This window comes from Embiotoca jacksoni, unplaced genomic scaffold (genome assembly GCF_022577435.1).
Source record: "Embiotoca jacksoni isolate LCO1_2020_lvr unplaced genomic scaffold, fEmbJac1.0.p SCAF_24, whole genome shotgun sequence".
Classification (NCBI taxonomy): domain Eukaryota; kingdom Metazoa; phylum Chordata; class Actinopteri; family Embiotocidae; genus Embiotoca; species Embiotoca jacksoni.
The window spans coordinates 6086302-6097749 of record NW_027185375.1 but is presented as its reverse complement, the minus strand read 5'-3'; the positions used below and the strand labels follow the sequence as shown (position 1 = coordinate 6097749).

The window sequence follows — 11448 nt, the reverse complement described above, 5'->3', positions numbered from 1 at the left end:
CTGTTTAGTTTTTGATCATTGAGCATTAACACACCGAGACAAGTTGCTTGTATGTAAAAACAAATTTTGAAAAAAAAAAAAAAAAATCTGCTTCTTTGAGAAAACAATCAATAAAAGTTCCCATATCGTGTTTAATTTAATGAAAAGAAAAATAGCATTTTGTTGTTTCTGTCAGCCACATATATCTTTTTCAGTAACACTATAATGGCATGAATAGGTTGAACAACAACAAACATTTAAAATTCAATAATAGGATATTACTTCTATTAAACATGTTAAATGTCAACACAGGGAAAGCTGAGCAACAACTACAGTGATTTACTTGTTTCCTTATTTTTAAGCCACAAAGGTTAAATATCAGAAGAGAAGCATGTGTCCTTCCAAACACTAAAAGTAAGTGAGGAGGATTATTAGTCTCCTTTGATTCTGAATGACTCTTCCAGACTTTTTTCTGCCTCCTTGGTCGTGATCTTTTTCCAAGCTTCAGGAATATCAGCAGGTTTTGCATCATATGCTTCGGCAAAGTCATCGTTGTACTTTGTCATCACATATTTCCAGTAGTCTGATGCCTGAGAGCTCACATCTGGACGAATATCCCAGTTTGGATAAATTTTCCTGTACTCCTTAAAAGGATGCCTTTCATTGTTTGTAGCACTGCAGCGAAAATGAACGTCACTGGTCACACTGGACGAGCATATGTCGGTGGAAAGTTTTCCTGTTGCGCTCCACCTATATGTCCCCAGACCCTCCGGCCGATGCAGAGTCGCCCAGTGATCCTTATGGTCTTTGGTTCCTGCATCACAGAGCACATCACAGAATGGACACTGTTTGCCACAACCAACAACTCTGGTGAAAAGCTCATTCTCAGGATGCACACTGAGATGTTTTAGTTTCTTTTCAATGCCTGATTTTTTGAACTTCTCTCCAAGATCTTTTGTCATGTCGACCACAGACGCTGTGAGCCACTTAGCAAACTGTTCCTGGTCAGCTTTGTTCAGGATCATGAAATTACCAAGAGCATCCTGGGAAATGACCAGTTTATCACCAAGTTCTCTGCAGATATCTTTAACAAATGTCTTCAAGTCAGAGCTATTTCCTGTTTTGGCCTTATTGATTGCATCATTTATTTTTCTGATACATGTCTTGAGATGTTGGTCCTCAAACGTAAACATTGTAGAGCTGCTTGAAAATGTTTTCTTTATTTGTTCAAGTATCAATTTCTTTGCATAACTCTGATAAGAGCGACTGTAGCTCTGATAGCCTTCAAATTTATTCTTTGAAAGTAGATCCAGTAAAAGTGAATACTGGAAGGAGGATCGTAAGCTGAACATCTGGATTGTCAGCATTTCATCAACGATATCAGTTCCCAGGTGACGGTTGACAAAGTCTTTAACAGCCGGCTTCAAGCATTGGTTGGTGAATTCTTCTGCCTTCTTCTGGCACTGGTCTCGTTCCTGGAACACATCTTTGAAATCAGCACAAAACTTGTCCTTGTTTTTAATCAGACATGTGTAGGGATCATTTACTTGTATGAAATCTTCATGCATTTTCTGGAACTGTCTGGCTGCGAATCCACAGATGTGCTGTTTCAGAGAAACCTCAAACTCGACGTCCGTCTTAAGATCTTGATTGTTGTGCAGCTTTGCATCAATCATCTTTAGGATCTCCTGGATGTAAGTGTCATGGTAATTGTTTTTTCTTTCCATTCTTTCAGCTACAAACTGAGTGCACTCATCTATGATGCTGTCAGACATTTCTTGCACAGCCATTGTGTGACTTTTAAGGTTCAAGTAACTGATCACTTTGTCTTTAAACTGTTTCCAGTGTCCTGGAGCTGCATATTTGAAAGGCTGTATTCCACAACCTTCCAGTGTCTTTTCATCTAATAATTGACATGCATGACTCCCCTTATGTCCCACATTCGATCTCAAGCATCTGGATACGCTGGTGAAGACATCTGTTGCCTTTTGTTCAGAAAAAGACAGTTTCTTCAGTGTTTTACTCCACATCTTGTTAAATTCTTTGTCCAGCTCTGTGTCTTTCATTTGGACCTTTTTCTTTCGACATTGATCAATTAAATCACACACTGCTTCTTCAATCTCTTTTTTATGAGTCTCCTTGATTCTGTCAATTTCTGTCATTCCCTGTCTGATGTCTGCTGCTGTTGTGAGCTGATTAAAGACAGATCTCTCCATTTCTTTTCGAAGTGTCTTTGCGCTGTTTGAGAATTCTTCTTTGTGTCCTTCGATCAGATAGACATGACCTTCTGTTTGCTGGAAGTATTCTGTGAGATTTTGTTGAAGTTTTGTCTCCTTTGACGACAGCAATGCAGAGGCTTTAATTTTCAAACTTGTGAGAAGTTCACTCATGTCAGATGTTTCAGAATTTGCAGCATCTGTACCAAAATTGGAAATCTTAGTTTCTGCATCGGTCACCCAGGTGTACATTTCTTTTTTGAATTCCCATTCCCATTTGTTGAATTCAGTGCAGAGCTTCATGTATGCGTCAGCTACAAGGCTGTTTCTGAAGCTGAAGATGAAGTTTTCGTGCTTCACTGCATTCCACAGGCTCGTCATCCACTCTTTAAACTCCATGATATTATTAGCAGATGACTCACAACGTCCCAGTAGCTGGATGGTGTTTTTCTTCAGATCATACACAGCCTCGCTGTATCCTGTATTGACTGGTGCCATTGGTGGGTTTCCATTCCAGAGTCCAGGAATGTACCAGTTCCCGGTGTCTGGATTGTAGTCCATCACATCAGTGAACTTCTTGTTCTCCTCTTTCTTTTCCATTTTGGCTGCAGCCTGGGTCATCTCATTCAGCTGTTCCAAGAACAGTTTCCTGTCTCGTAAGTTATTCTCATGGGCAGAAACATCGGACACGTTCTGGTGGACAAATTGACATTTAGGATGCTTGCCGACCTCCTTCATCCTAAGAAAAGCATGCACAACTATCTGTAGGATGTCCTTCATTTCTGTTGAATTCTCCATTGCAATATTGATAATGGTGATATCACTCAAGCCCACAACAAGAGTTGCAAGCTCATTGTCATGCTCGTAGCTGTTGTCCAGTTGTGCGAGCTCTGGTGACTTCAAGCCCTCAGTGTCAATGATCACCATGAAGTCACAGTTGAGAAGTCTTTTGACGTCTTCATTGATTTTGATGAGCAGCATGAAGGCACCTCGAGTGCATCGACCACTGCTGACTGCAAACTGCACTCCAAACATGGTGTTGAGGAGAGTGGACTTTCCTGTGCTCTGAACTCCGAGAACTGTGACCACCAGAATCTTGTTCTTTGGAGAGACCAAGTCACTGAGCTGAGAGAGAACATCACTCACCCATCTGAGAGGTATGTTGGAAGCATCTCCATCCACAAGCTCAACAGGAAATCCATCAAGCAACAGTTGTGCACACAGTTTGGGCAGATGCTGTAATTGTCGACGTGATTTGTGTTTTTCTGGAAGGGACAGTGAAGCTTCGTAAATCTGACCCATTTCTCTGAAGAAGTGTTCAGTCCCCAGTGAGCTGTTGGAAAGTTGTCTGTCTATTTCCTTGATCTCCTCTTTGTTCTCAGAATTCTTGCACTTTTCTTTGTACTGCTCCCTGAGTCCAGACAGTTTAATACGAGACACGTTATCGAGGTTCATTCGCATCCATTTCAGGAAGTAACACCTCTCTATCCCTTGGCTTGATATTGCTCTGATGAAGCGTGTCATGGCCGTCGATATGTCATAAGAGTTCTGCTTCTCCCGAAGTTTGGATTTCTGTATCTGGAGATCACTTTTGTAATTTTCTATGTTTTCCGAACCAAGTTTTCGAAGCCGAAACTCTTCCTTCTCTAAGCGAGTCAGTTCCTTCCATATTTCGCCTTGTAAGGGAAGCTGATCTTCTTTGTATTTAAGGATGTCCTGAATTTCTGCAGTGATGACGTCTGCATTTTGTTTGCCAGCCTGACACTCTGGAGAATCTTCATCAACCGAGATTCCAAACTCACGGGCAACAACAACCATCTGCTCTATTGACATCTTCATTTCTGACTTTTCAACCACATCATTGACTGTTTTTCTCAAACTTTTGACAAAGTCTGCATCATTTATCTTTTTAGTTTTTATAATGATGTTGTCTTTTGTCAACCCCAAATTAGTTGCTACGTCTTTTAGAGCTTCAAAATTGAAGTTCTTGCTCTGATGGTTGCCCACCAAGAAGATCTTTCCCTTGTGTTGTTGCTGGGTCAGGAGTTTGCACCCAGATTTCAGATCATCAAAAAACACAAAAACTGCTGCAGATGTCTGACACAGAAAGGAGTATTGTGTTTCAAACGAAGCAATGTCTCCACGAAGATTTGCCACAGCCACTGGCTGACTGAAAACATCCATGTTTCTGTTTCCACAAGGAAGGTACCAAGTGATTTCAGTCACTCCATTGGATATTCTTCTCGGACTGTCACCACAGTCCATGTTGTGGTGAACAAAGGTGTCATGGTACTGCTGAGAGTTGCTCAGAAGCTTATTGAGTATCTCCGACTTGGACAAGGAGCACTCACCCAGTCTCACAAAAGAAACCATTGGAAGCTCAGAGACAACAATTCTTTCTTCAGTAAAGCCTTTCGATTCAGACAGATTCGGAGGTCTGTACTTCTTAACAATGTCTCTCATGGCCCACAGCATGAGTGTGCAATGGTTTGTGTCACAATTAGGAAGCAGCAGAGGGACAGAAAACTGACACAAAGACATTTTGAGTGCCAATTCCTGCTGTACAAAACCATCAGAACACAGAAAGAGAGCAGTGATTATGTCGAGAGGGTTTAGCATGTCACCTGAATCTGGGCTGTCAAGTAGATCATCAAAATCAAACTCTGTATTCACTGATGTGTCATCACACCTTGACTCACATACAGATGCACACTTCAAATTCCTAGCTGTCACATTAACCATCATCAATTTCTTCAGAAAATACCATGGAAGGTCTGATTTACACTTGGCAGGTTCATCAGTAGTGGTCTTCTCATCAATCTCCAGTATTTTGCTGAGTGATAGCTTCTTTGTGTAGTACTCCGTCAGCCCCAAATCCTTCAGTAGGCTCTTCAGGTGTGCATCTGTGAATTTAAAGAGGCATTTTAATATGAATAAATATGGTTCATACATTTATTATTACACAAGATCTGAAATAATATCTTGTTTTGGTGATATGTTTCTCCATAAAAATCATGTCAACTTTTGATATTATACTACAATTAAATTTTCATCACTGGCAGTTTGTGGGTAATATATCTACAAAAACTGAATATGTTCAACTGAATAAGAGCCCCTGTCAATGTCAGACTCAGTGTTAAACTCTTTCTACATGAAGATTGCATTACACTTTTAGTAATGTTCAGTCGTGTTTCATTGCCTTCATTTTGGGCATATGAACTCGTTCGTTGTCTTAGGGGGGTGTACTTTTTTTTAATTTATTTCGTCTCTCACTGGAGTCTTGTCCAATTGTGTTAGCTTGGCACTTTAGGGCTTTGAGGTCTCACTTTCAGAGACCTAAAGGACATTTCTAACATGTTGGAAAGATGCCATGTTGCTCTGGAATTAAGTCCCTGGGCAAAATGCCAGCACTTCTTTAAAGACCCTACACAAATGTTACCCATCATTTTAGATGATTTATTCAAGTCTAAAGTTGGATCGATGTACACACAGATTTAGCCGAGATAAGCAATCATGTTCAACAAAAACAAACAAAATAAGTTAATTTACGGTGTACTGTAGTCTACTGCAGCGGATAAACCTTCTTCACCTCACATACCACTGCCGGGTCATGCTGGGTCCCAACATAACTTTTATGGACAACACCAGAACAGGACACCACAGATAACAACTTCTCAAAGCTTTAGCATCGAAAACCTTATCAACTAGAAGCTAAACAGGAACCACTTTCCCACCTCAAACCAACGCACTGGTTTTCACACCAGGAAATGATGACTCCTCTCTTCATTCCGTACGCAAATGACCAAAAAAGAGAGACGAACCAGATGAACCTTTCCGTGTTACCACAATGTCATCTACTGGTTGACAACTGTTACATCTCCATAACGACAAACTCCTCACCTAAGCTTAATGAAAGTTTGGCTTAATTTCCACACACTCATTCCTGTTTTTCATCATGTATTCTGTGTTTCTCATATTATTAGTTAATCCTTGTGTAAATTGATGATGCAAATGTATTCTTTCTGCTGTCTGCAGCATGGCAGTAGCCTAATAGTAATATCAGGGTACGTCTCCTATGTTTAGATTGATGAATAAATTTATCTCTTGTTGCTCTTGGTCATGGTGGAAGAAATAAAAAGACAACTAATTCATACTTTTTGCCACGTAATTAAACAACCCAGACTCTCAAAGAACAAATAAGTGGCCAGAGGAGGTGTTTATTTTCACACCTAACACGCATTTAACACAATTTGAGTAAAACTGATGAATTTCCAACACACATTCACTTCAGTTTGTACTTTCTTTACAGCTTTTGCACTTTTTTTTTTTTTTTTTTTACAATTTCACTTTTACACAACCCCGTATCCAGAAAAGTCAGGGTGCTGTGTAAGATGTAAACAAAAACAGAATGGGATGATTTGCAAATCATGTAAACCCATATTTAATTGAAAATAGATCAAAGACAACATATCAGATGTTGAGACTGAGAAATGTTATTGTTTTATGGAAAATATATGCTCATATTGAATTTGATGCCAGCAACATGTTTCAAAAAAGTTAGGACAGGAGCTACAAAAGACTGGAAAAGTTGCGTAACATTAAAAGGGATGTCAAGTGGAACATCTCAACGAATTAAGTTAACTGGCAAGAGATTAGTTAAAATAAATGAGTGCATAAAAAAAGCATCCCAGAGAGGCAGTCTCTCAGCAGTGAAGATGGAGAGAGGTTCATCACTCTGTGAAAGACTGCGTGGGCAAATAGTGCAACATAAAAGAATAATGTTCCTCAACGTAAAATTGCAAAGAATTTGGGGATTTCATCATGTATGGTACATAATATATCATATCATATATCATTATGTAGTATCTATGTAACACAGTAGATTTCCTGTGTTAAGTTTAGGACTGTCTTTAGGTCGCTCTGGGAGTGAATGAAACACGGCAAATGTTTGCAGTTTAAAACAAGGGACTGAACTGCAATTTATTATAGTTATTAACACAGAAAATCAAGGGAACAACATAAAAGAAAAATAACAAATTCAAATAATAACCCCAATACCGGTATTTCTCTCAGTCAGTCAGTTTCAGTCTCTTGTCTTTCAGTCTACTACCAGGTAGTGTACGTCTGGAGGCTCTCAGACTAACTCTTATCTGAATCTTTTTGCTCGTCGGTGCTCCGGCAGGAGAATCCAAGAAGACCAAATGCAGCTTCACCCACGGAGAAGATGATCAGGGATCACAGGGTCACTCAGCTCCAGCGCTCTGTGGAGGTTTCTGGGGATCGCTGTCTCCATCACAGATCCATACAAAAAAAACAATCTGCATGCAGCAGAATTTAATATGATTTCAGTGCTGTAATTTATTAACTCTATTGTTGGTGTAACAGTAAATGACCAATAATATAGTATTACACACATATATATACAATACTATTCACTATGGTCAATATTAACACATTTCACACACACACATGTGCTCATGTCTCAGTGACATCCGTCACTTATACCTAACAGACATTATTTAAACGTCCACCGTTACTAAGCAACACACTCAACAGCTGTTCTCAATCTGACCGTTAACTTCTGGCGCCAAAACAAGAACATGACGTCATCGTTCCCGCTCGGTTCAACAGGTCCCGACGCATTAACCCTTCAGCGCTTAGCTAGCGCTTAACTAGCCCCGTCGCGTACATGTAGCTCCACAATCACAGATATCAACCACGTAAAATAATATTCAACAACAATTTAATATTTATCTCCGACTGGTTTTTTTCTCTTCTCTCCTGATCGGTATCTTTAGCCCAACTAAACAACTGTCCACCTTTGTAGCTCTACAGCAACGGCTAACTCTTAGCAACGCATCCGTCACTCACCGGAGATTCTTCTCAGACTTAAAACAAACTTTTTCCTTCGGAGTCGGTCTGGTTAACGATCAAATAAATAAAGATCCTCAACAGCAGTGAGCAAAAATCAACCAAATGAGATTCTTCATGGTGTCGCTCATGACGCTGCTGTTTCATTCGAGACATAAAGGGTCTTCTTCCGGGAGAAGGCTTTGATCTCCCGACGTGCACCACAGCGCCCCTCTGGTGAACGTCGGTATTGCATGCTTGAGTTAACCCTTTAGTTGCTGGTAAAACTAATGTGGGTTACATCATCATATCATATATAAGATTCAGAGAATCTGGAGAAATCTCTGTACACAAGGGACAAGGCTAAAAACCAATATTTGATGGCCTTATCTTTGTCCTTCAGGTGGCACTGCATTAAAAACAGACAAGATTGTGGAGTGGAAATCACTTCATGGGCTCAGAAACATTTCCGAAAACTATCGTCTGTAAACAGTCCTTTGCTGCATCCGCAAATGCAGGTTAAAACTCTATAATGCAAAGAAGAAACGATACATAAACATGATCCAGAAACGTCGCCTTCTGTGGGCCGAAGTTCATTTAAATGGACTGAGGTGAAATGGAAAACTGTCCTGTGGTCTGACCAATCAAAATTTTAAATTCTTTGAGGAAATCATTGACGCCACGTTCTCTGGGCTAAAAGAGAAGGACCACCCAATTTGTTTTCAGCGCACAGTTCAAAAGCCAGCATCCATGGTGATATACGGGTGCATTAGTGCACATTGGATTGGTAGCTGGAACATTTAGGAAGGCACCATTAATGCTGAATGATATATTTACAGGTTTTGGAGCAGTGTATGCTGCCTTCCAGACAATGTTTTATTCAGGGAAGGCCTTGCTTAATTCAGGAAGATAATGCCAAACAGCATTCTGCATGTATGAGAACAGCATGTCTCTGCAGTAAGAAGAGTCCAGGTGCTCAACTGGCCTGCGTGACAGGTCGGGACTGTCACCCATTGAAAATATTTGGTGCGTCATGAAATAGAATACGACAAAGGAGACCCTGAACTGTTGAGCAGCTGAAAGCAAGAACAGGACATTTCACTTTCAAAACTCCAGTAACTGGTCTCCTCAGTTCCAAAACGTTTACAGAGTGCTGTTAAAAGAAGTGATAAAGTGGTAAACATGCCCTTGTGCCAACTTCTTTGGTACATTTATCTGGCAATCAAATTCAAAATGAGCATATATTTTTCATAAAACAAAGTTTCAACATAGTGCTGTCTTTTGTTTATTATTTTTTTTTTTTATTGAATATGGACTAACATGATTTGTAAATCATCGCATTCTCTTTCTATTTACATTTCACACTGTGTCCGAATTTTTTAAATTGACATCCTGACATCCTGTTATGGTGCATTCAGAATGCTTCACAAACTCCTATAATAACAGAATATTTAGGACTATACTGTATACAACCACAATCATTTCCTTCTAACTCTGTGTGGATTAGATCAGCTAAATCAGGAAACAATTTCTGGCCTAACATCATGAATCACTTGAAAAGCTTTTCTTTTTTAGAGCGCTACGGCAAACCCATTGTCATCCTGAGATATTAAAACATTCACTTCAAGATTTTTGTTTGCATTGATTCATGTTTTTGCTATTTTAAGAAATGAGTCTTTGGTAACCCTTTAGTCCAAGAATCTGCCGAGAGGAACTTTGCGACATATTTCTTCATTTTAATTATAGTTATCTATTTCTAACTGACCACACAACATACTGTGACTTTCTGCTGAAACAAAAGAGAAATGAGAGCTGACCTTCACCACCAGTCTGACAACCATCCTTGCTGGCAGAACAGGGTGTTGATGGAGGGTCCCCACAGGAATCGACGACCGCATTCATTCCCTTTTGATAAATGAGAAAAATAGATATATAATTATCCCATACACTCTATCTTATGAGGATATTATTGGTATTTTAATATGGACATGTACAAATTAGGGTAGCTGTTTACCTCCATTGAGAGAGCTGACTCAGCCATCCCACACTTGCTTCAAATTATTCAGGCAGCATCTCTCTGTAAGTAATGAGAGCCAATTATTGAAGTTTTTTACTCTCCACGTCCTGTAAATATCTAACAAACCCTCTCCTCTGCATCACATATTACTGATAATGATAATAATTGCTCATGTGCTCTGGAAAAGATTTTGGATTGCAGTTACCCCACCACCGTCCTGCGTGTGCATTGGGAAACCCCCATTTAACTGAAACGGTGCTTGCAACCCAAAAATGGAGTGAAATGATTAAGTTATACTAAAATATGTGTCGGACACAGACGGTCATCTGTCTCCAGAAGCCTGACAAACGCAAATAAAGCAATCACCAGACAATCATTTCTGGTATCTCCTATAAAATGCTTGGATAGCTGTCATAAATCATGGTGGTTTATGATCTGATGGTGGCAGATATGCAGATCAAAGCAGTAAAAGCTGATAACACGATAATTCTTTCGTCTATTAAAACATTAAGGTAGATATGAGATTGCACGGGAAATACAAATGAAAACTTAAAAAATGTAAATAAGTAAAACATTTCCTGTGCGCGCCCTCCTCCCTCCTCGTGTTTATTGTAACGGATGTTAGACAAGGAGTGACAGAAGGTGAAGAGATGATGTGCAGCAGCAGTGTTTCCACAGGAAACAAGGAAAAGCAACAGGAAATACTTTTTTGTTTTAAAAAGCTCACTGAGGTAAAATGAAAATATACTTCTACAAATACAAACAATTCTTAAATGGTAAATCCAATTGACAAATACAAACTGAAAATACAAAATGAAAAACAAAGTTTATTTTGAACTCACATGCAGATGAATAACAGTTTACAGTGGAAGCTCTGCATTAAAAGTCACTGGTCCAAATAGTAACATAACTTTGTTGTTCTCTTGCTAGATTTTGGTCTTCCTAATCATGCAAATAATGAACAAAATACTAACAAAACAATAGCATAAGCAACCAACCTTAATCGAGGAGATCTGCCATGACAAAAAAAAGAGTTGTTTCTTTGTGCTGTATTCGTAGGAAAATGTCCTGTTTCTGGACCTAAAGGACCTAAAGGACCAAAAGGATCACTCCTCACCGTGTGAACCACTGCAGTGCAGAGACTCCTTTTTATTTGTTCAGTGAGGATACTTTCACTTTGACTTAAAAAGTCACATGGTTTCCCAGTAAACTGAGCTTTTACAGTCAACCAAGTGATCACCCGTTATTGAACCGTGTGATGATAAAAATGACTTGCAGAAAGTGGTTTTCTTTGCTGTGCTGCAAATTTAAGATAGTTTTGTTGAAACCTGGAGTTGAAAATGCAGATTTTCTTCGAAAAATTATACATTTTTAACTTCACTGTCA

General features: G+C 39.4%; 1 protein-coding gene across 1 annotated transcript; it reads right to left on the bottom strand.

Annotated features, from left to right (window-relative positions):
• Positions 1-8: 8 nt before the first annotated feature.
• On the bottom strand, positions 9-11168 carry LOC138204080 (up-regulator of cell proliferation-like). The gene is made up of 4 exons (XM_069159197.1): positions 11061-11168; positions 10060-10122; positions 9863-9950; positions 9-5098 (listed from the first exon to the last, which is right to left on the bottom strand). The coding sequence occupies exons 2-4, from the start codon at positions 10084-10086 to the stop codon at positions 411-413; spliced, it is 4803 nt and encodes a 1600-aa protein (XP_069015298.1). The 5' UTR covers positions 10087-10122; positions 11061-11168; the 3' UTR covers positions 9-410.
• Positions 11169-11448: the final 280 nt, after the last annotated feature.

Excerpts from the sequence above, each read along its gene's own strand:
- LOC138204080 (XM_069159197.1), bottom strand. The coding sequence starts at position 10,086 with ATGGCTGAGTCAGCTCTCTCAATGGAG. Across the intron at positions 9,951-10,059 it reads AGTCAGCTCTCTCAATGGAG|GGAATGAATGCGGTCGTCGA; the intron begins GTAAACAGCTAC and ends ATTTATCAAAAG. Across the intron at positions 5,099-9,862 it reads TTGTCAGACTGGTGGTGAAG|ATGCACACCTGAAGAGCCTA; the intron begins GTCAGCTCTCAT and ends TTAAATTCACAG.